The sequence below is a fragment of the Microcaecilia unicolor genome, chromosome 7 (genome assembly GCF_901765095.1).
Source record: "Microcaecilia unicolor chromosome 7, aMicUni1.1, whole genome shotgun sequence".
Lineage (NCBI taxonomy): Eukaryota > Metazoa > Chordata > Amphibia > Gymnophiona > Siphonopidae > Microcaecilia > Microcaecilia unicolor.
In genome coordinates this window covers 243,491,418-243,518,092 of record NC_044037.1, presented here as the reverse complement: position 1 = coordinate 243,518,092, position 26,675 = coordinate 243,491,418, and the positions used below count along the sequence as shown (strand labels likewise).

General features: G+C 44.3%; 1 protein-coding gene across 1 annotated transcript in view; it reads right to left on the bottom strand.

Annotated features, from left to right (window-relative positions):
- The window catches only part of BAZ2B (bromodomain adjacent to zinc finger domain 2B), a 914,692-nt gene that overhangs the window by 554,949 nt on the left and 333,068 nt on the right, over positions 1-26,675 (bottom strand). The window contains exon 7 of the mRNA XM_030210692.1: positions 813-1,006. Within this exon, the coding sequence (XP_030066552.1) occupies positions 813-1,006 (194 nt within the window). The remainder of the gene's footprint in view (positions 1-812; positions 1,007-26,675) is intronic.

Here is a 26,675-nt window from a genome sequence, read left to right as displayed (position 1 = left end):
AAAGTTACTCACCTGTAGCAGGTGTTGTCCAAGGACTGCAGGCCAAATATTCTCACATACCCTCCTCACCTTCCCTTGGTGTTGTATTCTTTAGCTTTTTTAAAATGACTGCAGAACCTGTGCTCATGTCTCAGGTGGGAAGGAAACTGAGCATGCATCTAGAAAGTTCTAAGTTAATCTCGCTTGCCAGCATCCACACCGGACTCCGTTGTATAACATCACCCAACTGTGAGAATTCAATGACCTGCTTCTCCTCAGAGAACAAGATTTTTCCACTTTAATTTAATTTCTGCCAGTGTCTTTCTAGATGACTGTATCTGTGTTTTAAACATAACTTTGTGGTGAACCAAGGAGACCATTTCTTACGTGAAATGGTTTGTCTCGTTAATGGTGCTATTTTATCCAAAACTACTCCAATAGCTTGGTTCCAATTTTCTGACATTTTATGTGGATTCATTAATGAGACATTTAACTTACCTCCACCCAAAAGAAGTTTACATCAATTTTTCTTCTAGAGACACAATCATCCTGCATAGGCTTCTTACTAATTAAGTGTACTTGAAACCTAGTCACAAATTCCAAAGAAAAACGATCTGACCAAATAACTGGTTTCCAATTTACACCCTCAGGAAACAGATCTTGTGTAGGTTCTAGTGTATAGGCAAATAGGTCTAATTGATAAACGTTTTCATGAGTATTCTACGGTTTGGATAAAAATAAGACAATACAATACAATGTGTAAACCTTAAAACATGTTGAGATATAAAATCATAAAGAATCAGTTGAGCATCCAACTTATTTCATTTATTTACCTTATCTTTCAATTTGTCAGATCTAGCATCAGTCAGCTGGGTTTTCATTTGTTCCTGATTAAATTTCCGACTTGCTCCTCCTGAAGTCACAACCTTTGTTTGTCCTGCAGAACTGGTAGTTGTAGTTGCTAGCAAAGATGTGCTGTTACCAGACAATGCTGCTGAACTGTTCCCATTTATTGATCCATTCATACCTTGAAAAAAGATGTAGTTTATGAAAGTGAAGATGTCCACATAATATTAACATTTACAAAAAGGCTGTACAGAAAGAAGCTATCTAAAACCTGCACTTAAGCAGCTATTGTGCTATTGTGATGATAAAGTGTGGGTGGGACTCAAACTTACGCAAGTAACTTACAGAATACTATAAGCTATGCGTATATCTGAAGCATTTAGGAACTAACACACCAGCTCTATAGTTACACTAGTAGTCTGTAAAGGAAAGTAGAAGCCTGCTTAGAATAGGCTCCTACTAGGTACCCAGTTATAGAATTACCCTCCACGAGATCTATTTACTAAAATGAATTAATGCTAACTCAAAAGATAACATGTCAAACGTGCATTTAATACACATTAATGCTCATAGTATATAAAACACATTAGAGCTATAATCCCTATTAACACTAAGACAGATCTAATATGGCCTAATATAAATTTTATTCAAATGAGTTGTATAGCATACAAATGCATAACAGGGAGATCATGAATAATTAATACATATCATCACAAACTGGGTTATTTCTTTATTATTTATTTAGGGGGTTGATAAGTGATGCTCACCGAGGCCAGCCATGGATTTTCAGTGGCATTATCTATATAATGCTTTTGAAAATTATTCAAGTGCTTTTTGGAAGGTACTTAGGCCGGTGGTCTCCAACATTTTTTATGTAAAGGGCCAAAAAGTGGACATGAGAAAGCTCTGGGGCCACCAAAACATTTTAGGCTTACACATGTAATTTTAAATACTAATTTTGATTGTACAAGGATATATATTTTTTTAAATTCACTTTATTTTAGCTTATTAACAGTTGCGAAACCCATATATGCGAGTCCTGAATAACAAATTTGAAATATTTATTTTATTTATTAATATGACATTTATGTCCCACATTATCTCAAATAGAATTCAAGTTCAATGTGGTTCACAAAGGTCCCTGTTTAATAAGGTGCGTTAGCATTTTTAGCTTGCGCCAACACTAGACACCCATAGGAATCTACTATGTTACTATGTAATATATGTGTCTCTAGCATTAGCATGCGTTAATTTTTAGCGTGCGTTAAAAATGCTAGTGCGCCTACAACGTGGATTAGTAAACAGGGCCCAAAGTAACAAATGTATAAACCAACAAGCAGTTCTGATTACATATAACCAGTAGGTAGAAAAGTAACTACAAAATTCAGGCAGCAATGAGATACCTATGTCTGCATATTGTTCACCACCATACAAAATCATGGTTCATGGGCATTAACTCTCTTCTCCTGTAAATGAATATTTTAAGATGCAGACTTCTGTGTTGCCCAAATCTTATGTGTCGTCTCTCTCTTGCCCCAATAATGCTGTTTGAGCATAAATATTCTTCAACTGGCTGCCTGTAATTCTTGGAGGAAACAATTGCATTGAGCTTTAAAAATAAACCTGAATGGAGTGGTATGCGGGGAAAAGGCACTTGAACAGCCATCATAGTAACATAGTAGATGACGGCAGAAAAAGACCTGCACGGTCCATCCAGTCTGCCCAACAAAATAAACTCATATGTGCTACTTTTTGTGTATACCTTACCTTGATTTGTACCTGTCCTTTTCAGGGCACAGACCGTATAAGTCTGCCCAGCACTATCCCCGCCTCCCAACCACCAGCCCCGAAGGGAAGGCAAGAGGCGAGCCTGTTGGTTACACTGCCGCTGCGACTTGAGGTAAAATAAAAGATTTAAACCCCGCAGGACGGCAGAAATGAAAAGGGGGATGTTGCCGGAGAAGAGGGCGGGCAGGTGGGGCTGGGGTTGGAAACCTAACTCAGGGGCTGAAAAGGAGGGCAGGTGAGGGCTGGGGCGAGTCACTGAACATGGATGGGATGGGAGGATAGGGGGCAAAGGAGAATCGCTGGACATGGATGGGAGGGGAGGGCAGAGGAGAATCGCTGGACATGGACGGGAGGGGATGATAGGGGCAAAGGAGAATCGCTGGACATGGACCGGAGGGGATGATAGGGGCAAAGGAGAATCGCTGGACATGGACGGGAGGGGATGATAGGGGCAGAGGAGAATCGCTGGACATGGAGGGAAGGGAAAGGGAAAGAGGAGAAATCGCTGGACATGGAGGGGAGGGCAGGGGAGAGAGGAGACATGCTGGGCATGGATGGATGGAGGAGGGCAGGGGAGAGGGGAGAATTGCTTGATATGGATGGATGGAGGAGAGGGCAGGGGAGACAGGAGAGTTGCTGGACATGCATGGATAGATGGATGGAGGGAGGGCAGGGGAGAGAGGAGAGTTGCTGGACATGGATGGATGGAGGGGAGGGCAGGAGAAATTCTGGACATGGATGGAGAGGAGGAAAGACAGGAAGGAGATGCACATGGAGGGGAGGGGAAAGAGGAGAAATGCTGGACATGGATAGAGGGGAGGGAAGAGAGAGGAAGCGAGATGCACATGAATGGAGGGGAGAAAGGAGAAATACTGGACTTGGAAGGGGGGAGAGGAAAAATGTTGGACGGAGGAGAGGTAAGAGAGAGGAAGGAGATGCATTGTGATGGAGATGAGGGAAAAGGAAGAGAAGAGAAAAACTGCACATGGATGGAGGAAATAGATAGAAGCTGGATCCACTCTATACTTCCTCCAGTCAAGTCAATGAAAGACCTAGCTTTTACTTATGGATGTAGGGCAAGAAATGAAGAAGAAAGGAGAAAAGTAAAGAAATAAAAGGAAAGGAAGGCCTGGAAACTGAGTTAAGAGAACAGATAGAGAGCAGCAGAATCAGATACTGGGACCAACATTTATTTATTTTATTTAGAATTTGTTCACACCTTTTTCAGTAGTAGCTCAAGGTGCAGTGGTGTAGGAAGGGCGGGGCGGTGGGGGCGGTCCGCCCCCGGTGCACGCTGCTGGAGGGTGCAGAGAGCAGCCGCGGGCCTGTCGGCTCCGCTGGTTCCCTGCTCCCTCTGCCCCGGAACAGGTTACTTCCGGTTCCGGGGCAGAGGGAGCAGGGAGCCAGTGGAGTCGACAGGCGCACGGCTGCTCTCTGCACCCTCCAGCCACCAAGAATGCACCCGGGGGGGGGGGGGGGGGGGGGGGGCTTGATGCGCCGGGGAGGGGCGCTTGTGCTGCACCCTGGTGGGACGGACGCCGCTGCACCTGGGGGGGGGGGAGGGTGCGCAGCGGCAATCCGCCCCGGGTGGCAGCCAACCTAGGATCGCCACTGTCAAGGTGAGTTACATTCAGGTACACTGGGTATTTCTCTGTCCCAGGAGGGCTCACAATCTAAGTTTGTACCTGAGGCAAGGTAAAATTAGTTCTTACCTGATAATTTTCTTTCCATTAGTCCCAACAGATCAATCCAGAGACTTGTGGGTTATGTCCTTCTACCAGCAGGCGGAGATAGAGAGAACTTCAGAGGTTTACTATATGTGGTCATGTGCAGTCACCTTAACTTCAGTATTGTCGATACCAAAGCAGTGGAAGAAGGAAGTAGAAGTCCTCTCCTGCCTGCATAAAACCCATGTAAGCTCCTCAACCGCTCCTAAGGGAGGGTAACAGAAGGTTTCCTTTATGTTTAGATTTGTTTTGCCTTTTTTTTTTTAGCCAAAAATCAAATGAAGGAATCTGATGAAACTGAAGCAACTAGAAGAAGACACTCAACCCAGAACAACAAAGGGCGGGCCTCTGGATTGATCTGTTGTGACTAATGGAAAGAAAATTATCAGGTAAGAACTAATTTTACCTTCCATAGCATCCCACGGATCAATCCAGAGACTTGTGGGATGTACCAAAGCAGTCCTCAAGTGGAGCGGGGTACTACAACCTCAGCAGACTGGAGCAATAATCCACAGACCACGGTTACATGCGCTGCCACGTCAAATCTGGAATGCCTAGCGCTGCCACGCCAAGCCTGCAAAGCCTGGCAAGGGAAGGACAGCAGATCAAGTGGGCGATCTGCAAAAGCCTTCCACAGAAGGACAGAGGACCAAGTGGTCGACCTGCAAAGGGCAGCCACGAAAGCCAGACGAGACATGGAAAAGGAAGTCAACTGCGCTCTGGAAGAAAGCGCTGTCACCCACAACGGGAGAGACTGTCCCATACAGAGGCCAGCTGAAGAAATTGTCTCTCTCGGCCAACAGCCACTACAGCACTTGAAGCCAGATTCCCTTTCTTGAGACCAGCCAGATGACAACATGAGGGTGTGCCGGGAGGTATTTCTGCTCAGCAGGTCAGGAATCTGATGATCCTACCGCAATGTGGGTGTTTTGTAAGGAGTTGCCACCTTCCTATAAACCTAAGGCTCTCCAGGTTCTGAATATGTCTGCTTCTGATCCTGCCACCACTACATCTACTAAACTTAAAATGGTGAGCACTAGAAGACCGCTACAGTCTTTAGCAGTGCATAAGGCAATGTAGGAAGTCACTTAACTGCTCAGTGGGTCATCCCAGGCACTGCCCCACTATGCAGAGACGTAGCTAGGTGGGGTGCAAGGGGAGCAGCTGCTCCCCTAAAAGGATTTTGAATAAAATGGCACTTATGCAAAACAGCTCTTCAGCTTCACACTGATGACTATCCTACAAAAGGTCTGCTCCTCCTGACATCAAAACCGCTATGCCCACATCTGCCAATCTAAAAATGGCAAACCTTCTTATGGTACCTTCCTATGGTCCTGAGCAAAGCAAGAAGCAAAGAGTTGACCAATGGAACTCACTGGTCACTTCCAAATAATATAGGAGTATATTGCGAACATCCAAGAAGCGGGAAGAGAAAAATGTGGAAAGGGATGGAAGGCAGAAACCACCGTATGCAAAAAAGACAGTACTGTGCGCCCGACACCAGTAGAAATCAAGAGGATCGCAAACGGATGAAGTCAGGAGTTCCGAGAACTTACCTGGACTGGATTGCTAAAGAAAACTAGGCTGCCCAGGACGATAGCCCTGGTGTCGTAAAGATAAGGGCGAGTCTGACCCAACCAAAAAGAATTTGTAGACATGTCCTCAGGAAGACGCTGAGTCTATAAGTCACCCAGGCCTTCCATCAACTTCATGGAGTCCTCAAACAATATTTACCCTGAAAAGTGAGCTGAACCAGCAATCATTAGAAGCTGCATTCACCATCCAGCAGCACAACCGCATCAAATGGCAGGCTGTGACTGCCACAAATGTCTGTTTATTTGACACCCGAAACAAATCATAGAAGAAAACTGGCAAATAAGACTGCCTCGACTACATCTGGCAAGTGAGGAGGCAGTTGAATGTCTGCCTTCTGGAAGGGAACTGAAATCTGTTGCCGCCAGCTACAGCACAGCCTAGCAGCCTACAAGCTGCAGATAGCCACCTTCAGGGAGAAAGAACTGAAATATCAGCAGAAAGCTATATTAAAATCACCCATTGACACTAAGTTGGCTTGAAGGGAACCATAGAGATAGTAATATAGTAACATAGTAGATGACGGCAGAAAAAGACCTGCAGGGACCACCCAGTCTGCCCAACAAGATAAACTCACATGTGCCATTTTTTGTGTATACCTTACCTTGATTTGTACCTGTCTTTTTCAGGGCACAGACCGTATAAGTCTGCCCAGCACTATCCCCGCCTCCCAACCACCAGCCCCGCCTCCCACCACCGGCTCTGGCACAGACCGTATAAGTCTGCCCAGCACTATCCCCGCCTCCCAACCACCAGCCCCGCCTCCCACCACCGGCTCTGGCACAGACCGTATAAGTCTGCCCAGCACTATCCCCACCTCCCAACCACCAGCCCTGCCTCCCACCACCGGCTAAGCTTCTGGGGAACCATAGAGATGGGGACCAAAGCAGAGAAGGAACCCCTGAAGTGGTCTGATACAACTCAGGCCCATGGGGAATGTCCAACGAAGATAACCTTGTGCCCATAACTTGAACCTATTCCCATATCCTGGACTTGGTAGAGAAAGTAAAACCTGACTTGGGTTGGCACCTGTTGCTGAGGAGCAAAAGAAAGAAAGGACTTCCCAAACCTATAAGGAACAGCACTCCCTGATAAGCCAAGCTTTGTAAGGGAAACAACTGACTCTTGGAGGCAGATGCACCAAGCAAACGTTAAAAAATCTAAATTGTTAAAGTCCCTAACGATTTTCAAAAAACGAAGAATGCACCAAAACAACAAGTCACACATGCTCGGATCGGTATTGAAAAGTACAATGTATCAAAGAATCACAATATACGTCGGTAATCGGCCCCTAAATCATGCGCAGAGCAGCCAAGCGTTATGTTAGCTGCTCTGCGCATGCCACAAACTGTCAAAACACAAGCACATGGCTCCCAAATCAAAACAAAAATTAAAAAAGGGTCGGGAGGGGGCAAAGGCGCTCGTCAGGAGCGTCCTGTATGGCCGTCCTTGCCCCCCCCCCCCCCCGCTTCCCCCTGCATTATAAATTAAAAAGCAAAACATACTGTTTGCAGCCCCGGCCCCCCTCCCTTCCTCACTACTCTGTCTCCCCTCAGCTCCGCCTCCCGACATCCTCCGCCCTGTGCCCCGCCCCCTCTTGGGGTTGTCGTCGCCATTCCCCCCTCCTACGTAGGTTACTGACGTCAGACGGGGCAGGCCCAGGAGGAGAGAGACGCGTGACCGAAGCTGTGCGAAGACAGGCATCAGCTTTTCTTCTTGCCCATGCAGCGCCTTTGGACAGAGGAGAGAGGTGCTGCACGGGCCCGATAAGAGGGAGGGGGGCCCGGTGGAGGGGGGGAATGGCGGCGACGACCCCAAGAGGGGGCGGGGCACAGGGCGGAGGATGTCGGGAGGCGGAGCTGAGGGGAGACAGAGTAGTGAGGAAGGGAGGGGGGCCGGGGCTGTGCGAAAACAGGGTTGAAAGATCTTGCAAAGAGTGGCATGAAGTTCTGGGGACCATTTCTTCCTCCTGCCTCTGGATTGATTGCCATGAATATAAAACCTGAAAATCAATTTTTTCAGGGAGAGCTGAATTCTTTAATAATGTCTTGGCATTCAACTTGTGCCCCAGCCCACCTTCTAAGTTTATGTTCTCTGTGGCTGATCGAGAGACAGATGATGAAGCCTTTATGTGCAGAAAATAAAATCTTATTCAGGCCAGAAAAGAGGGATTGAAAAAAAAAAAGACATATTGTTTTAAAATGCATGTTAGCTGCAGTTTTCGTCAAGCCATTCGTCCCCGAAAACATCAGCTGCAGAAAGAACAACAAATTATACATAAACAGATCTAATTTCTGCCTATACACGGACGGGTGCATTTTTCTGTCTACAAGTTTTGGAAAAAGATCTGTGAAGTAGTCGTTAGTTTATTTATTTTTTCTCCTTCTAAGCAACGTGTGTTTTGTTTGCAGTCTGAGGACGGGGATGCATGCCTAGAAAAAAAATGTATAATCTGCTAAAAGGAAGCATGTCGACTTTTCTACACATGTGGAATAACAAAACCAAACTTACGTGCAAAGACATCTCTTTGTTACCTCTGGATTTCTCTTCCAGGGGGACATTTTGAAAGCTTATTAAGAAAATTTTTGTTGAACTCCTTGTGGCTTGTAGAGGCTTCTGTTTATGAATTGTGCCTTTCAGTTTCCTTTTGACCAATCACAGCGCTATTAGCTCTGCTAATGCGCTGGGATTGGCTCACAGTTTGTTTGTTTTTTCACTTTACGATTTTTCCTGGCACAAAGCTGTCCTAACGAGAGGTACAGACCTCTCGTTAGATTTCCTGCCTTTTTCCTGCGTAAAGGCAATCGGAAAAGGTTAGTGCATCTCGTTTCAATGAGGTTTGTACACTAATTGCTCATCTGCATTCCATTTTCGTTAGCTGATAGCTTCCTCGGTAAAAGCCCTTTGATGCATGCAACGGATCAAAATTTCCTCGTTGGAGAGTCGTTAAAGGCTCATTAAGCTTTAGTGCATCTGCCTCTCGGTGACACTGATTACCAATCCTAAGGACTGAAGACGAGTAGGTACCTTGGATGAAGTTTGCAGAGTCTCTTGATGGAGAGAGCCGCAAATCAGCCAGTCATGAGGTATGGCTGAACCTGCAATCCATCCTCAAGAAGGAAAGCTGCCACCATGACCTTGCAAAAATGTCCTCAGCAACATGGAAAGGCTGAATGGCATGGTCACAAATCGCTACGATCCTTCTGCAGCAAGGAGCACTGGGAATATGAAAGTAAGTTTCCTTGAGGTCCAAGGAGGCTAGAAACTCTCCCCACCAGACAGAACTATTACACACTGCAAGGTTCCCATTGTGAAAAGCTGAACCGTAAACACCCTAGACTCTTATGATGTTCAAACTCAGCTGGAAGGAAGCTCCCTGGTTAGAACTACAAAGCAAAGGGAACAACTTCCCATTCCCCAATTGCAACTGGGAACAGACTCGACTGTGCCTAAAGGAAGAAACGTTGGCAAGGTGGCAAGAACTGCCTGACAGCATTTGAGCTTGCATGTAGACTCCAAGAAAAATCTGTAGTGAAGTCCAGGTTGTAACTGTGCAATAGAAAAACTAAGACACATCTGAGCTGAAGTAATCTTGGTCCACTCCTCATGAAACCAGTACAGGAGTCCTGCCTGAGGAGTGAACTGAGACTCCATCATTGGAAGATGCAGCGCTCATAGGTTGACCTGGAGTTGAAACAGATCTCATTCTACCAGCAGCCAGGTGGCTTGTCTTAGTGGAAGTGGAAACCCAGAAAGTGGTTTTCCTGGCCCCACAAAACCTATGACAAAACCAAGCGGATTAAAAATCATCCTTAAACTCGTACCCTGGCAATCTCCTAGACTTGGAAGTCCCTCAGGTCTTTACCCAACTGCCCTAGATCTTCTCCAGTCCCAAGATTACTTCCAAAAGGCAGGTTGCCAAATGTGACTTGGAAGCCACATCAGTGGTCTGATGCCTAAGCCAGCGCTAATTTCTTACAGATAGAGACGAGAATTGGCTGGTGTGACTGTGCACTATAACTGCTGCGCATTGGAGCTAACAAGTGCGGCTGACAACCAGAGACAGATGGTTAGCAGAATATGGCTGTTGCACCATTGCGCACTACAGACAGCAAGCTGCAGTGGGTCGTGAAGCAGTACCCCTAGAGCTCTGTGCTTACTCTCAGCTGATTGCAACGACTATTAAGCTACCTCTACACTGAAGAAGCTCCTGGACCACGCCTCATGAAATTTAGGTACCCCATACCATGAAAAGATGCCAAAAATACCATAGAAGCAATTAGAGGTACCGGGTACGCTGCAGATACCGGGGTAGCTGAGGCTAGTATGCAAAGGTGTGGCCAGTATCAGTGTGCAAAGAGAGAGAGAGAGAGAAGGGCAATCTTTAGTACTGTAGAGTTCTGATAACTGTTCCAGTCATGTAAGAACTACTTGGTCAGGCAAGCAATAAAAGAAAATGAAATAAAATATGCCCCACTGGAAATCTAGCTGAGCCCACAGTTTCTAATAGGATGGATAAAACCAGCCTTGAACCTGTAACCTTCAGGCTGAAAGGCCAGCCACCCTCCTCAATAAAACTAGTTTGATGTAAACAGTACACACAGAGCAAATGCCACTGAGGCAGCACAGAGGGTGCAGGATTACCATGGAAACAGAGAGAAACCTGAGAAGCAAGGGCGTAGCCAGACACCCAATTTTGGGTGGGCCTGGGCCCAAGATGGGTGGGCAGAAGAATCCCGCCCCATCCCACAGGTGATTTGGTCTCTCCTTCTAAAACCTGCATGCTATATGGTCTCTCAAAATATACCCCCTCTCCCGCATCTTTTAAATAGCAGATTTTTACCGGCAGTGAGCAGCAACTAATACACTCATGTTGGCCCCACAGCCTTCCACTGACACAACTTCCTGTTTCCGCATAGGCAGGAATACGTCAGAGGGAAGGCTATGGGGCTGGTGTGAGTAGTATGTATCAGCTGCTGCTCGCTGCAGACGAAGATCTGCTATTTACAAGGTATGCAGGAGGGACAATTGTTGGGAGTTTTCAACTGGTGGGACTTGGGAATCCCTGCAAGCCACATCATAGGTGTGCTGCTACTGGGTGGGCCTGAGCCCAAAGTGGGTGGGCCTGGGCCCACCCAAGCCCACCCCTGGCTACGCCACTGCTGAGAAGCCTGCACTAGCCTCAAAATGTAACATTTCTCACAGAAACATGGAGTCAACAGCCCTAAGCCTGACTACTAAACAAACTGTACTGCCATGCTCTGAGAAAGGGGAAGAAGGAAAGAGTGGAAAACCTAGAGTAGGATCCCTAATCCTGATCCCTTTCTCCCTTCTATTAATGATGTACACACACCCTGAACCTCATTAAGGAGGGTCCAGAAATATTCTTAGTGAAAATCACCATGTGAAGCACAGGCATCTCTACCAGAAGACTTTCAGATAGTCAGTACTTTCCAAGTTGCAGCTTAAGGCTCTCGCTGCCACAGAACAGCTGCAGGGGACTAATGGGTCTCCGACCTCACCCCTGGAAAGCTGTGGGAGACTCAAAGCTGTGGGAGGCCCGAGGACTCCCACAGGAGTCTGTAAAGCTCCCCAGGCCTCCTTTCTTAGAAGCCCCTAAATAACCAATATGAAGAAACTGGGAGTGATCCACACCAGTAACCCAGTCACATTTCTGAAAAGCCTACAAATACAACTGCCTGAATCGCAAGCAAATCAGGCCCCAGGGGAGCATTGCCATGTGGAGTGGCAAGAAAGATGGAGCCATCAAGCGCGCACGCACACCCAAGAAAACAAGTGCCCTGCGCCCACCAAAATGAGCTGGGAAGAAAGGAGCACACTGCTCCATGGAGTTGGCCTGTACAATGGAACTCCAGCAAGGGAAACTGCAGTAACCCAGTTGCTCCCACACTGGGAGCCGCTTTTGCTCTGCCCACTGGCGCAGATAGGATAATGACTACTCACCCTTTTGGGAATCGCTGTCACATGCCAAGTCGGTCCTCACACCATTCAGCCGGTACTGCAAACCAGCATGAGCTTGCCGTGCTGGACAAATCTCAGACCGAGGTTTTTTTTTTGTTTTTTTTAAACAGTGCTCAAACGGCATTTATTTTTATTTTTTTAAACAGGCGAGTGAGAACCACAAACCCCAGTCAGGCAGAGAAGAGGGGCTAAAGGGGGAGGAAGGGAGGGACCTGGCACCACCAGGTGTGCACCTAAGTCCCAGGACCAGGACACCTCAGAAGCTCAACTAGACCCAGGGGACCAGGCCAGGAGCCAATCAATCCACAGCTGCACAGATATGGCCATCCACCTGCTAGATAGAGAGAATACTGAAGTTAAGGTGACTGCACATGACCACGTATAGTAAACCTCTGAAGTTCTCTCTATCTCTGCCTGCTGGTAGAGGGACATAACCCACAAGTTTCTGGATTGATCTGTGGGACGCTATGGAATGGAGGGTTAAGTGACTTGCCCAAGATCACAAGGAGCAGCAGTGGGATTTGAACCGGCCACCTCTGCATTGCAAGACTGGTGCTCTAACCACTAGGCCACTCCTCCACAGTCACCAGACAATAAAGGTAGAAAAAAAATCATTATATTTTCATTTTAGTGTTTGGAATATGGCCAATTTGAGAATTTACATCTGCTGTCTTATTTTGCTATGTATAGCAATGTGTTTCTTTCTGTTTTTCCTGGGATTGTGCTGCATGCAGAGTCTAGTTTCTTAGAATGTCATGTTACTTTTTGAAGAATTTGAAGAGGGGCTATATCTGTTTTGCATATGTGACTGCAAGGCCAAGTGTCTGAATAAGGATCTGTTTGTTAGGTTCTGAGATTTTGGTAATATATCGTTTCAGATTTGGCAGGACTGTTCTCCTAATTCCTGGTCTGTATGCTAATATGGTTTGTGTCATTTTGGGTATACTGGAGCTGTAACAGCTTACAGAAGTTAGTTATAATGGGGAAAAAAACAAGTTATTTTTCTTCTCCTGTAATGGTGTAATATTTTTATATTTCAACGATTTTTATTGATAACAAAACAATACAGTAACATTATACAACCATCTGGCGGTAGCAAAAGTGCATCCACAAAATACATCTGGAGTGTTCCTATAATTACATTATGTCATCAAATTATAATTCCCAACACTTTTATGGAGGAAGTAACAAAATATCACCAATTATACCAAAATGGAAAATCAAATTTCTAGTGATTACAAAAATGATCGGTGTAATATTTTTAATGATGCCTGTTTATATGTGCCATGGCTGGTAAAAGGGGTGTGGCTACTGTAGGGGCAGAGCCATAGTGATCCCACTCCTGGAAGGGTATGCGGCACTGACTAGTAGGCTGCAGGAGGGTGCCAGAAACCCTAACACCGGCCCTGTGCATATGCATGAATGTAAATGCGACCATTCGCAGGCCTTTTCTCTACCCACCTTCCGATAGTGTCCCATCCTTCTAGTGAGCAAATTCAATTTTCAGCTATTAGTTATGGGGCAACAAAAATGGACTACCAGGGCCACGTGTTAGAGACGACTGGCCTAGACAGTCTGGAAGCACAGCGAAGGAAGAGCCGGGAGTTACTCTGCAGCAATATACTGTCCACTAACTGGGTAACTATCTGGATAAAGTTAAGAAAGCAAAAAGACAGTCCTATCATTATCTGGATATCTATCTACATACTGGTCTGGATGTGGATGGTATCTAGATAAGTGCCGGCCACCACCTTATATATGAATATTCAACACTGGTGTTCAGGTACGGCAGGGCACTAAAAACCCATGGCAGCCAGCCCTGAATATTAGGGGATTATTCATGATTTCCTATCTTACCATTCGGGGTTAATAATGCACAAATAAGAAGATTAGGTCCCCATTGAAATATCACTTTCAAAGTGCCTAACCCAATAAGAAAAGAATCAGCATATCAGGGGATTCTTCATACCAATTCATCACCTGATCCTGCGACAACAGCAATGACTCGGACCACGCCTCCTCCAATTTATCCCTATGTTCACCCTGACCCTTTCCCTTGATTATCTCAATCTAGCCTAAAACTAGCACCTCCTCCTACCTCTTCTAATCACTCTCCTTTATTATACTACCTATCTACACTTCCCCATTACTCTGCTAAGCTTAGCCTGTTTTCTCTGACTATACTTTGTATTCCTATTACTATGTAAGCTGCATTGAACCTGCTATAAGTGGGAAAGTGCAGGGTACAAGTGTAACACATAAATAAATAAATATCCATAAAACTGTTTAAGAGGAACAGTAACACAACGTATGTGCCTTTATAAAAATAGAAAAATAAAATAGGAGGCCTCTCTAAGCAGAAGGCTGTTTTGTTTTTTTTTAATTACAACTTGCACTAACACTCAAGACTGGCAAAGTTTTTAAAACCTTTGACAGGTAGTAACATTTTTGGGGTTGCTTTTGCAGGGTAATGCAATGGATGAGATAACCAATCCCCTACCCCACCACCACCACCAGAAGAGCAAAGAACAGTCCCCAAATCCAAATTGCAACCCCCTTGTTAAGAGCACAATTAAAATGCTACAGCAACCCCATGTCTACCCTATCCTCACCAACATAAAATACTTAAGTGTCACAGCCAGGGCGTTTTTTGAGGGAGTACTTGGGGGTACTGAGTACCAGCACCTTTTTCATTGTCTGCTAAAATTGACCCTTGGACCCCAAGGTTTAATGAAAGAGCTCAGCTCTACACACCAAGTTTGCCTTGTTATAGATTCTGTGACTGGTTGCATGGGGCCTGGCAATTGTGGGGCGGGTCCCACAGTGATCACCCCACCCCTGAAGGGTGGCCTAGCATTTGAGTTCCGGTACCTTATTTGCTAGAAAAAAACGTAACTCACAGCTGACCCCTAGCATCAAAATTAATATGACCTTTGCCTTTCTCTGCACACCCCATTCAAGGTTCTAGAATAGAAGAAGGGCAGGAGAGATCATCCCTTCTTCCAATGGCTAAAATGCACCTCCCCCAAACACTCAGATCCCCACTCCTCCTGCAAGATGTCAGTACAAACTGTGGCACCAAACACCCTTAACCCACCTGACAACAGAAATATTGCTACCCTTCAAGGAGTACTACTACTACTACTACTATTTAGCATTTCTATAGCGCTACAAGGCATACGCAGCGCTGCACAAACATAGAAGAAAGACAGTCCCTGCTCAAAGAGCTTACAATCTAATAGACAAAAAATAAAGTAAGCAAATCAAATCAATTAATGTGTACAGGAAGGAGGAGAGGAGGGTAGGTGGAGGCGAGTGGTTACAAGTGGTTACGAGTCAAAAGCAATGTTAAAGAGGTGGGCTTTCAGTCTAGATTTAAAGGTGGCCAAGGATGGGGCAAGACGTAGGGGCTCAGGAAGTTTATTCCAGGTGTAGGGTGCAGCGAGACAGAAGGCGCAAAGTCTGGAGTTGGCAGTAGTGGAGAAGGGAACAGATAAGAAGGATTTATCCATGGAGCGGAGTGCACAGGAAGGGGTGTAGGGAAGGACGAGTGTGGAGAGATACTGGGGAGCAGCAGAGTGAGTACATTTATAGGTTAGTAGAAGAAGTTTGAACAGGATGCGAAAACGGATAGGGAGCCACTGAAGCGACTTGAGGAGAGGGGTAGTATGAGTAAAGTGACCCTGACGGAAGACGAGACGGGCAGCAGAGTTTTGAACTGATTGGAGAGGGGAGAGGTGACTAAGTGGGAGGCCAGCAAGAAGCAGATTGCAGTAGTTTAAACGAGAGGTGACAAGGGTGTGGATGAAGGTTTTGGTAGAGTGCTCGGAAAGAAAGGGGCGGATTTTACGGATGTTGTAAAGAAAGAAACGACAGGTGTTGGCGATCTGCTGGATATGAGCAGAGAAGGAGAGAGAAGAGTCAAAGATGACCCCCAAGGTTTCGAGCTGAGGAGACAGGGAGAATGAGAGAGCCATCAACAGAAATAGAAAACGGGGGGAGCGGGGAGGTGGGTTTGGGGGGAAAATGAGAAGCTCGGTTTTGGTCATGTTTAATTTCAGGTGGTGTTGAGACATCCAGACAGCAATGTCAGACAAGCACGCTGAAACTTTGGTTTGGATGCAAGGTGAGATATCAGGGGTAGAAAGGTAGATTTGGGAGTCATCAGCATAGAGATGGTAGGAAAAGCCATGGGATGAGATTAATGAACCAAGGGAAGAAGTGTAGATAGAAAAGAGGAGGGGACCAAGAACAGAACCCTGAGGTACGTCGACACGCAGAGGGATAGAAGTAGAAGAGGATCCACCAGAGTGAACACTGAAGGTGCAGAGGGAGAGGTAGAAAGAGAACCAGGAAAGGACAGAGCCCTGGAATCCAAGTACCTCAAAAGCTCCCAAGGTTGAACTGATGAAACATGCATGATTATATCCCACCAGTATCTAGAAATTTACCCCTTATCTTTTTACAGAGGCAATTTCTTTTCCAATATTAGCTTTCCAGTGATTTTAAAAATTGATTTCACGTTTTGTGCATAAGCCATAGACATACAACTAATTTTAAGCACCTTCAAACATTGCAAAATACTGCTCTAGATTGTTAGGGCATAATAGAAAATATGAGCACATTACACCTCTTTTTCTAAGATATCACTGGCTGCTTGTGTCTTTTAGGATGCAGTTTACAATATTAGCATTAACCCATAATGTATATTATTCCCTACAACCAAGGTATATTTGCACTCTTTGACCATTATTTATCCTCTGGCTAGGGTCTTAAGATCCATGCAGGATCATAGATTGGTGGTTCTGGCTATACAAAGGACTAGGTTAAGTTCCACCACAGCAGGAGCATGTTACTTCCTGTTCTGGGGCAGGGAACCGGCTGAGCTGACAGTGCACCCCCAGGTGGTGAGGATGAATCGCTTCGGGGGAGGGGTGACGCGCCAGGGGGGCATAGCTGTGACCCGCCCTGGGTAGCAGACAACCTAGGTACGCCACTGCCAAGTCCTTCCAGTAAAAATACATATTAATTCTGGTGACTACAGGACTGGAGAAGGGCTATTATCTTGATCCAGCCCAACTAACACAGAAAACTTTACTAAAAGCAAACAATTTTCCAACCTTTGTGTCTGTAGTTTAACTTTAGTACTCTGTCTCTACTTGATATTATTCTTTTTCTCTGTCCTCAAGTTCCTTCTTTTAAGAATTCTCTTCCAGGCTTCCTCCCATGTCATCATCATTTATGTTTCCTCCATGTATATTTGTCTCTTCTCTCATCTCACTTTCTTCTATTCTTACTCCCTCCTCCACTTCCTACCCTTTTCTCACCTTTATGTCTCTTCTCCCAACCATGATCTCCCTTTCCCTCAGCCACTCCTTTCCCAGTCCCATATTGTTAACTCCATCTCTTTCAACTCCTCTTCTGTCTGCAGCTTGTGTCCCCTCTTGTCTGCTCTTCTTTCTCTCTTCCAGGTAATGTCTCCTTCTGCTAGCAACCTACTCCTATACACAGACCTGCCCCAAGTCTCCCGCTTTGAGCAAGAGACTCCTGCTTTCACGGGTTATCTCCTGCATTCCCGCTGGGGTGCGGCAAACTACCATTGAGCAGCTTCCTCCTCCACTGACAGCAGGAGATGGCTTAATAAAATGTCATCTCCTGTTGCCATGGGACCAGACTCGCAATGAGCTGCAAAATCTCACAGCTCTTAATGCGAGACTGGCCCTACGGAAGCAGGAGATGACGTTTTACTACTAAGCCATCCCCTGCTCTCTGAGAGGGAAGCTGCTTGTTGCTGCCGACCGACCGAAGTCCATTGAGGGAGGAGCCAAGAGGTAGAGTGAGCAGGCACTGGGGGTTTGACTGGGTGGAGTTAGGGGTCTGGTTAAAATCTCCCTCTCGGCAATCCAGCTCCCTTGACAGCTCTGTATACAGCCCAAGCTCTCCTCTAACCCTCATAGTCTGTTTCTATTCCTTCCCCACAGTTCCACTATCAGTCTCTGTCCCCATGACCCAGCCTCTCTTGCCTTTAAAGCGCCTTTCTGCCTCTTCCAACATTTCAGAGCAGCTTTGTCTCTCCTAACCAGTGACCCCTTTCCATTCCCGTCACCCTTTTCTTGCTCTCTTTATTCCTCTCCCAGTACCTGTCTTTTTTTAACCTTAACTGCTATAGATATTACTTTGGCAACATAAGTAAAATTGTCATATCAAAAAAGTTAGATAGTCTGTCCTACTCCGGACTTTCAGATCTCATAGCCACACAGCTAAAATGAGATCATAGTGACGTTACTGACCCAGCCTATGGACTTGTACATACCTCAGTTTTTAAAAGTCCATGGCTGTGACTAGACTCGCGCTACCTTTCAGACCCGTCACAAAACTGTGACCATCTATTTATCATTAATTTTAATTTTATAAATATTTTCTTTTGTTTTGTGTAGTTTTCTCCATTTTCATAATTTTTGGATTTAATTTAGCAGACTTGTTATTTCCAATGGAGCCACCAAAGCCAGGTTTTAAGTGCTGTCAGTCATGTGCTAGAAAAATGTCTAAATACCGACCAGCATATGCAATGCTTGCAACGTTTAGGACTTCAGCACTGTGTTGTACAATGTCCACAGTGTCGTATTATGTTGCCAAAGACTCTTCAGATAAGAGCACTGAAAGCAAAAGACTATGTACAGTCCCGGGTACCTTTGGATAAGTAAGTCATTTCAATTCCTGCTAAAAAGAAGCACTCTGGCAAAAATAATGTGTCTAGCAAGTCAATGCCAGACTTTGTCTGTGTTTGTTCCAGACACTGCTGCTTCAAGAGACCCTCCTCGATCCCATGTGATGCCACCCGCGGATCAGGAGCTGGTTCTCGATGCCATACAGGGAATCCTCGGCATCGAGAATGTCCTTGCTGTTGTTACGTACACTCCCAATAGGGTCATGCATAGATGACATGGAGCTCAATCCTCTGGATGCAGGGAACCCTTGTTGCCGACTACTTTGGTGTCAATGCAGGCAAACCACTCTTTGGCAGTGAGTGCGGAGGTGCCTCCAGGGCAAAGATATAAGGCAGGTTTGTCTTTGCGCCATTCCTGTGTCACCTCTTCTGATAAATTGCACTCTCAACGTCAACCTCAGTCTCGAGGCCGATCTAGACCTGAATCCCATTCTCAGTCTTCATCTCCATCTTGGAGCTGACATCGGCATTGACATAGCCACCACAGAAGCAAGCGTTCTCCTTCCTATCGCTCTTCCTATACTGTGTCAAGTAGATCTGTCAGGTCTTCAGTCTCGCACTGTCGTTTCCCATCCTTTCACACACAGCCAAAGGCAACCTGACACAGCTTTTACTAATAATCTGCTCCAGCTGCTTTCTCAGTTTTAAAATCTGCATCAGCAGAATTGTCTTTCTCTACCTGTATCAACTGCTCCTTCTACCTTTCAGCAAGTATCACCAGTACAGCATAACTCTCCATCACCTCAGCATTCTAGTCATATTTCGAGGAAGATTTCTTGGTCAGTGTCTCATTCGCATTCATCTGTATCTGACACTGGATCAAGGCTGCCTATTTAATCTCCACTGCAGTCCAGTTCTCCCTCTCCTACATCACGGTTTCAGTGTCCAAAAATAGCGCACTCAGGATAAGCCACCTTCCAATCTTCAGGTACAATGGATGATTTTAATGACAGGTTACATATTACTAACAGCAGATCAGCTATTTCATGCTTGAGTTCTTTGAGTACCCTTGGATGTATGCTATCCGGTCCAGGTGATCTATTACTCTTTAATTTGTCAATTTGGATCAGTACATCTTCCAGGTTCACCACATCATCACCCTTGAAAACCATTTCCGGTATAGCCAGATTTGTTACATCTTCTTCTGTAAAGACAGAAGCAAAGAATTCATTCAGTTTCTCCACTATGGCCTTGTCTTCCCTGAGTGCCCCTTTTGCTCCTTTGTGATCTAATGGTCCCACGGATTCCATCGCAGGCTTTCTGCTTCTGATGTACCTGAAAAAGTTGTTACAGTAATAACTTTTTCAGGTACATCAGAAGCAGAAGTTTGTGGCAAGTTTCTCTTCATACTCTCTTTTAGCCTTCTTTGTTAATGCTTTGCATCTGGCTTGCCAGTGCTTATGTTGATTCTTATTTTCTTCATTTGGGTCATTTTTCCATTCTTTGAAGGACAATCTTTTGGCTTTAATGGCCTCTTTTACTTCACTTTTTAACCATGCAGGCTGATGTTTTCTCTTCATTCCGCCTTTGCAAATACATGGAATGCATCTGGACTGGGCTTCCAAGATAGTATTTTTGAATAAAGTCCATGCCCGATTTAGTGTCCTAACCTTTGCCACCGATCCTTTTAGTTTCTTTTTAGCCATTTTCCTCATTTTATTATAGTCACTCTTTCAAAAATTAAATGCAGCTACAGTAGATTTCTTTTGAGGGTTCATCCCAGATAGTAGTTCAACCTTGATCATGTTATGATCACTGTTTTCCAGGGAACCCAAAACCGCCACCTCTCGCACTATGCCCGGCACGCCATCAAGGACCAGATCCAAAATGGCTCCCCCTCTTGTCGGTTCCTGGACCAGCTGCTCCAAGAAGCACTCGTTTATTACATCTAGAAATTTTATCTCCCTGGCACTTCCCAATGTAACATTTATCCAGTCAGTATCGGGGTAATTGAAAACACCCATTATTATAGCATTGCCCAATTTACCAGCTTTCCTAATCTCTGTAAACATTTCTTCATCTGTCTGTTCATTCTGTCCTGGCGGATGGTAATACAGCCCTACAAGAATACTCCTTCCCTTCACACATGGAATTTCTATCCATAATGATGCCATGCTGTTATCTGAGTCATGTGGAATGTTTATTTTATTTGACTCAATTCCCTCTTTAACATATAGCGCAACCCCCCCACCCTCCAATTTGATCTTCTCTATCATTGCGATACACTTTGTACTCTGTTAACACAATGTCCCATCGATTGTCCTCTTTCCGCCAAGTCTCTAAGATGCCTATTATATCTATCTCTTCATTTAGTGCTATATATTCTAACTCTCCTATCTTATTTTTTAGGCTTCTAGCATTTGTATACAGGCACTTCAAATTGTGTTTTTTCCTTTGATCTACAAGTTGCTTAGAAGTTGAAAGGGATAATGCACATCCTTTATCCTGCTCTCTCATTAAGCACACCTGGCTTACTTTAAGCATTGCTGAAACCTCTACTAGGATTCCCAAAATATCCTGTTTCAATAGTGTCCTTGAAAGATACTCCACACCAAACCATGCACGCCTGGGTGACTGTCGGCTTTTCCCCCAAGTCTAGTTTAATTTACCCTAGGTCCCAATTACCAATACAAGGTACTTCCATTTGGTCCGATTATAGCATCTCGAGTCTTCACGAAATGTGCCATTACAGCAGTGGCCCATCTTCACCAACAGAGTCTATTACTTTTCCCATACCTGTATGACTGGTTAATAGTCAGACTAATTTACCAGGGGCCTCTTCAAGCATTGCAGAGAACTGTGAATTTTCTCAACACTCTAGGTTTCATAATCAACAAAGAAAAGTCACATTTGCTTCCAGTGCAACAATTAGAGTATATAGGAGCTCAATTAATCACTCCTTTATCTCTAGTGAAGTTGCTTCTTTCATATGCACAGATAATTGTTCTAATGGTTTGTCACCTTCAAACAATACAAGTTTCGACTGCCAGAGTACTTCTACAACTCTTGGGTCACATGGTATCAACAGTGCAAGGTTACAAACGTGCTCATTGCTGTGGCACCTTAAGGACCACTGCTCTCAATTCAGTCAGCCTCTGTTCACAAAATTCCAATTCCATCTCATCTCAAAAGATCATTACATTGGTGGACATTATGCGACAATCTACTGGTGGGAGCACCTTTCCAACATCCAGCCCCCACAATAGTACTAAGGATGCTTTCAAGCAAGGATGGGGAGCACATCTCTCTCAACATTCCACTCAGGTTGTTTGGTCTCTAGTAGAATAAGCCTGCAGCATCAACTTGCTAGAGTTAAGAGTGATTCATCTAGCACTCTCAGCATTCCGCTGTAGTCTGGTAAATCAAGTGATTCATGTCTACACCGACAACCAAGTTGCCATGTATTACAAGAACAAACAGGACGGAATGGGTTCCAAACTCCTCTGCACAGAAGCGATCCTAATTTGGACACTTGTACTAGACCTCAGTTCCACTATCAGAACGTTGTACCTACCAGTATAGATTAACATCCTGGCGACTCCTATTCAGAAAGTGGGGTTTTCCAATAATGGATCTCTTTGCATCTCCTGACAACATGAAGTGTCGCAGATATTGCTCAAAGTGGCTCACTCTGAACAGAGTAGAAAGCAACGTATTCCACATCTCTTGGAGTCAGAATCTACTGTATGCATGCCCTCCAGTGCCTCTCATCCTGAAGACACTGCAGAAGGCACACAGAGACAAAGCTCACATGATCTGAATGCCTTACTAGCCAAGACAGTCTTGGCTCCCAATAGTTCTGCACATGTCAATCTACCCACTGGAGTTCATTCAACAAGATCTGGATTTGATCAACCAAGGACATCTTCTTCATCCAGACCTTCAATCTCTGAACCTCATTGCCTAGCTTATTCGTCTTTCCCATTGAATGAGGCTATTTTTTCTCCTCACGTACTGGAGGTCCTTCTTGTATCTAGGAAAGATTCCATGAAAAAATCTTATGCCTCTAAATGGCATAGATACTCTGTATGGTGTTCTTTCATAATTTTGATCCTTTCACCTGTGGGATATCCAAGGTTTTAGACTATTTATTAAGCCTATCCAACAGCAGCTTATATTTCTCAACAGTTCAGGTTCATCTTGCTGCATTGTATGTTTTTCACAATACAGTAGACAATTATACTCTCATTCGGCATCCTATTATGAAAAGATTTTTCAAAGGCCTTCCTCATCTTCATCCTTCTATATCAGGAGTATTTTGCAGCTTGCTGACAGATGCCAGGATTCTATCACGTTCTGAAAAGTGACAATTTTGTGAATAATTATTTGTTACTGTTTGCACATTGCCTCCGCGTTCTTGTTCCAGTCCTGCTTCAGTGTTTCTGCTCTACTCCAGGCCCTGGTCTGCCAAGTGCTATTTTTTCCTCTGAGCACAGATGCCTTGGTTTAAGGATAGAAACTCATCTGTAAACATGACAACACTAATGGCACAACTCTGCTTGAACCCTGGATTCCATTTTGCCCCCAAGTGACCCAACTGAGAAGCCTCTGCATCTGCCACTTCAGGATGTATATAAGACTGGTGGTAACTAGGTCTTTTCTGAGGCTTATCCACATGGCACTGAATTTACCTAAAAAGTAAAATGAGCAGAACAGTGTCAAGGCATTCTGAAAGATTTGGTAGTAACATGTGGAGTGGAGGAGTGGCCTAGTGGTTAGAGCACTGGTCTTGACATTCAGAGGTGGTTGGTTCAAATCCCACTGCTGCTCCTTGTGATCTTGGGCAAGTCACTTAACCCTCCATTGCCTCAGGTACAAACTTAAGATTGTGGAGCCCTCCAGGGACAGGGAAATACCTGAATGTTAACTCACCTTGAGCTACTACTGAAAAAGGTGTGAGCAAAATCCAGATTTAACAAAACAAAACACATGTTTTTGAGTAAATTCAATATAGGACTTTTCAGATTTCGTGTGAGAACATCTTGACTGCTTTTTGTATAGGTTCAGCCAGGCCATAAATCTGTACAGCTCCTCACATAGCTATTATCTTTAGGCACAAGTTGGGCTGAAAATATTTTCACCATCTATCAACTCTATCCCAGATCTACAGACTTACAGGAAAAAATATTGGGAATGCTCAGGCATTCACAGAGCTGGTGCCTATGGGCCAGAACATAACATACTACATAACACATTGAACTGCCATGACTTATCTGCAGCATGTCACCGCCCTTCATGTCCACATATACTAGAATCAAGTGGAGAGAAAGTAGATCGCACACACCTAGCTGGTGACTGCTGCCTGCCTGCTACCAAGCCAGGCCAAATGCACCAGCAAATCTGCTTAACTGCCATGACATACTTGAAGCGTCTCACTTCCTTTTTCTCAGACATCCTGGAAACAAGTGGAGGGAAAGAGAGAGGGGAGTTTGATCACTTTGGACATCCTGACTGAGTTTCAAACCAACTCAATACCACAACAGACCAGGAAGAAAGCTAGGAAGAGGCTGCACTGAAGTTTTTTTTTTTTAATTATTTTATCTTTTTTTTCATCCTCTTCCAAAGACTTTAATCAATTAACACTAAAGGAATACACCTCTGGCCCCCTCCCAATGGTAGGCAAAAACAAAAAGCACTGCAGCCTCAACCCCTTCAAGAATCAGGAGGAAGGGAGGCAGGGAGAAACTCAGTACCACTGCGTTTAGCACTCTTGGGCTCTGTGGACTGGCCTTCACCAATGTTAGCCCTCTAGTCTGTTTCCAAGAGAGGCGGGAAATCAGCCCTAAAGGATTGTTGTCTGCATGGAATCTGAGGTCCATAGCCTTCCCAGGAGCAGCCTACTGATAGTTGCTGCACCAGGCCACAGGCCTGCACCATCTGCTGAAGCCAGAGAAATACTGGGGAACTGAAGGTAGCACCAACTCCCTTTAAGGAGGAGAGAAGTCAGCTCTGAGCTGTTTTTGTATGGCTCCATCTGTTGTTTGTAACGCTTTGTTCAAATTGCATTTTTTGCCTTCTGGGACCCTGAAGCAGTTTTCTACGAAACGCTGGACATCGTTGGCCTAGGGGCGTGCTTGCAACCAGAAGCTGTTTGAAGTGCTCAGCCTCTGTTCCTGAGATAAGTGATTTTTATTTCATTTCTCATCAGCATTTTTCGGCATAGAAATGATATTTTCATGTTGATATGTTGCTATTTTTGGAAGGTTTTTGCCTATGATGAAGCTAGGTTCCGTTGGGATCATATTAGCTCTCCAAACCTTTATTGAGGTATTGAGCTTCTTTGAGGCTTTTCCTTCCTTTTTTCATTATAATACAGGAAAACACAATTTTGACATACTTGTGGATTATTTTCTTACTATTGCTTTACGGCATTGGTAATCCTACACCTATATTTTTTTGTATCTTTAGTTGATTCTATTGTTAAGGGATATAATCCACTTGTCTGGACTCGTCTGGCATTGACAATAAGGAAAACAGCATTGGTATGACAGAATTCTCAAAAAAAAAAAAAAAACTATTTCAGGGAGAGTTTTGTTTGGCTGTCTATTTAGCAAAATGGGAAAAACGTAAGTACATACGTATTGCCATACTGGAACAGACCAAAGGTCCATCAAGCCAAGCATTCTGTTTCCAACAGTGGCCAATCCAGGTCACAAATACCTGGCAAGATCCCAAAAAAGTAAAACAAAAAAAAAAAAAAGTTTTATGCTGCTTATCCCAGAAATAAACAATTGTGCCTGTGCTCTGTCGAGCATCAAAATATAACAAAATATTTAAACACACATGAATACAAGTGTATTGCTTCTTCAGCTTATTGAGAGTGGAGTAGTCTCATATATAACACACGATAAAGATTATTTGATTTTTCACCCAATGACTGGGTGTATTATCTGTGTGTATTGTCTAATCATTGACTTAACCTCCACCACCCTTTGCTAATCTTGTATATGAAAATATATTTCTGTTTATCAATATGCTATCATCTAATTTTATGCAGCACTTAGCTTGAACAAGTTGGTGCTCTTAAAACCCCGACAGGTCCCCGTTTCGTGGCTACTTTTTCAAGGGGGAGTCACCAGTTCTAAAACCAAAAACAAGATACAGCACAAAGTTACTTACAAAATTGTTCTAAAGGGCATATTAGTTGTATAATTACTTGTATTCTAAATAAAAATGCTGGTGGCTTACCAAGTAACTCTCTCAAGTGCAACTGCAGCATTACTCTGTCTCTCTCAAAATGGCCACCGCATCTTTTTGTTAATGCTCAGCCGTGCCAGCTGATTATGAAGCTAACTTCAAAATAAAAGTCCTTAACAAAGACTTCTAACAAAATAAAAGGCTTGTGCCCTGTCTGAGACTAGTGTGGAAAACTACCACTGTTGATATTCATCTTGTATGTCTCAAGCAAACACTCCTTAGTTGACCATTTGTTTGTGGCAAAAGTTTTAACATATCAAAAGATTTTTCTATATGTTAGGAAATAGAGAAAATTGAAAAACATTGAAAAAAATTATGTTAAACTTAGTGCCTGTTGATAACTCTAGAACTGATATGGGTATGTTCAAAAACCAGTGTGCGTGTTTATTACGAACCATCCAACCAGAGGCAAGAACTGGATTGCTCACTTCTTATATCAAAAGGGGAATATTGTGTTAGAAAAAACAACTCCATTGTGTGTAAGTATTCAAACCCCTTGGTTCTATAGTATCCAATGTAAAGATCCAAAAGGTTTCACGCTGTAAAATTTTTCTGTTTAAATCACCTCCTCTAGTGGAGGGAATCACTTGTTCAATCACCATACATTTAAGATCTTCGATGGTATGATTTTGCGATGTCCAATGTTGTACCATAGGTGCTCCAAAATTTTGTGCAGTAATTCGTGAACGGTGTTCAATCAGTCTCTCATGTAATGACCTCATTGATTTCCCAATGTAGTATTTGTCACATGGACATTTGATGTAGTAAATGATGCCCGTGGATCGGCATGTAGTTCTGCACTTTAATTTATAACTCATGCCGTTACAGACGAAATC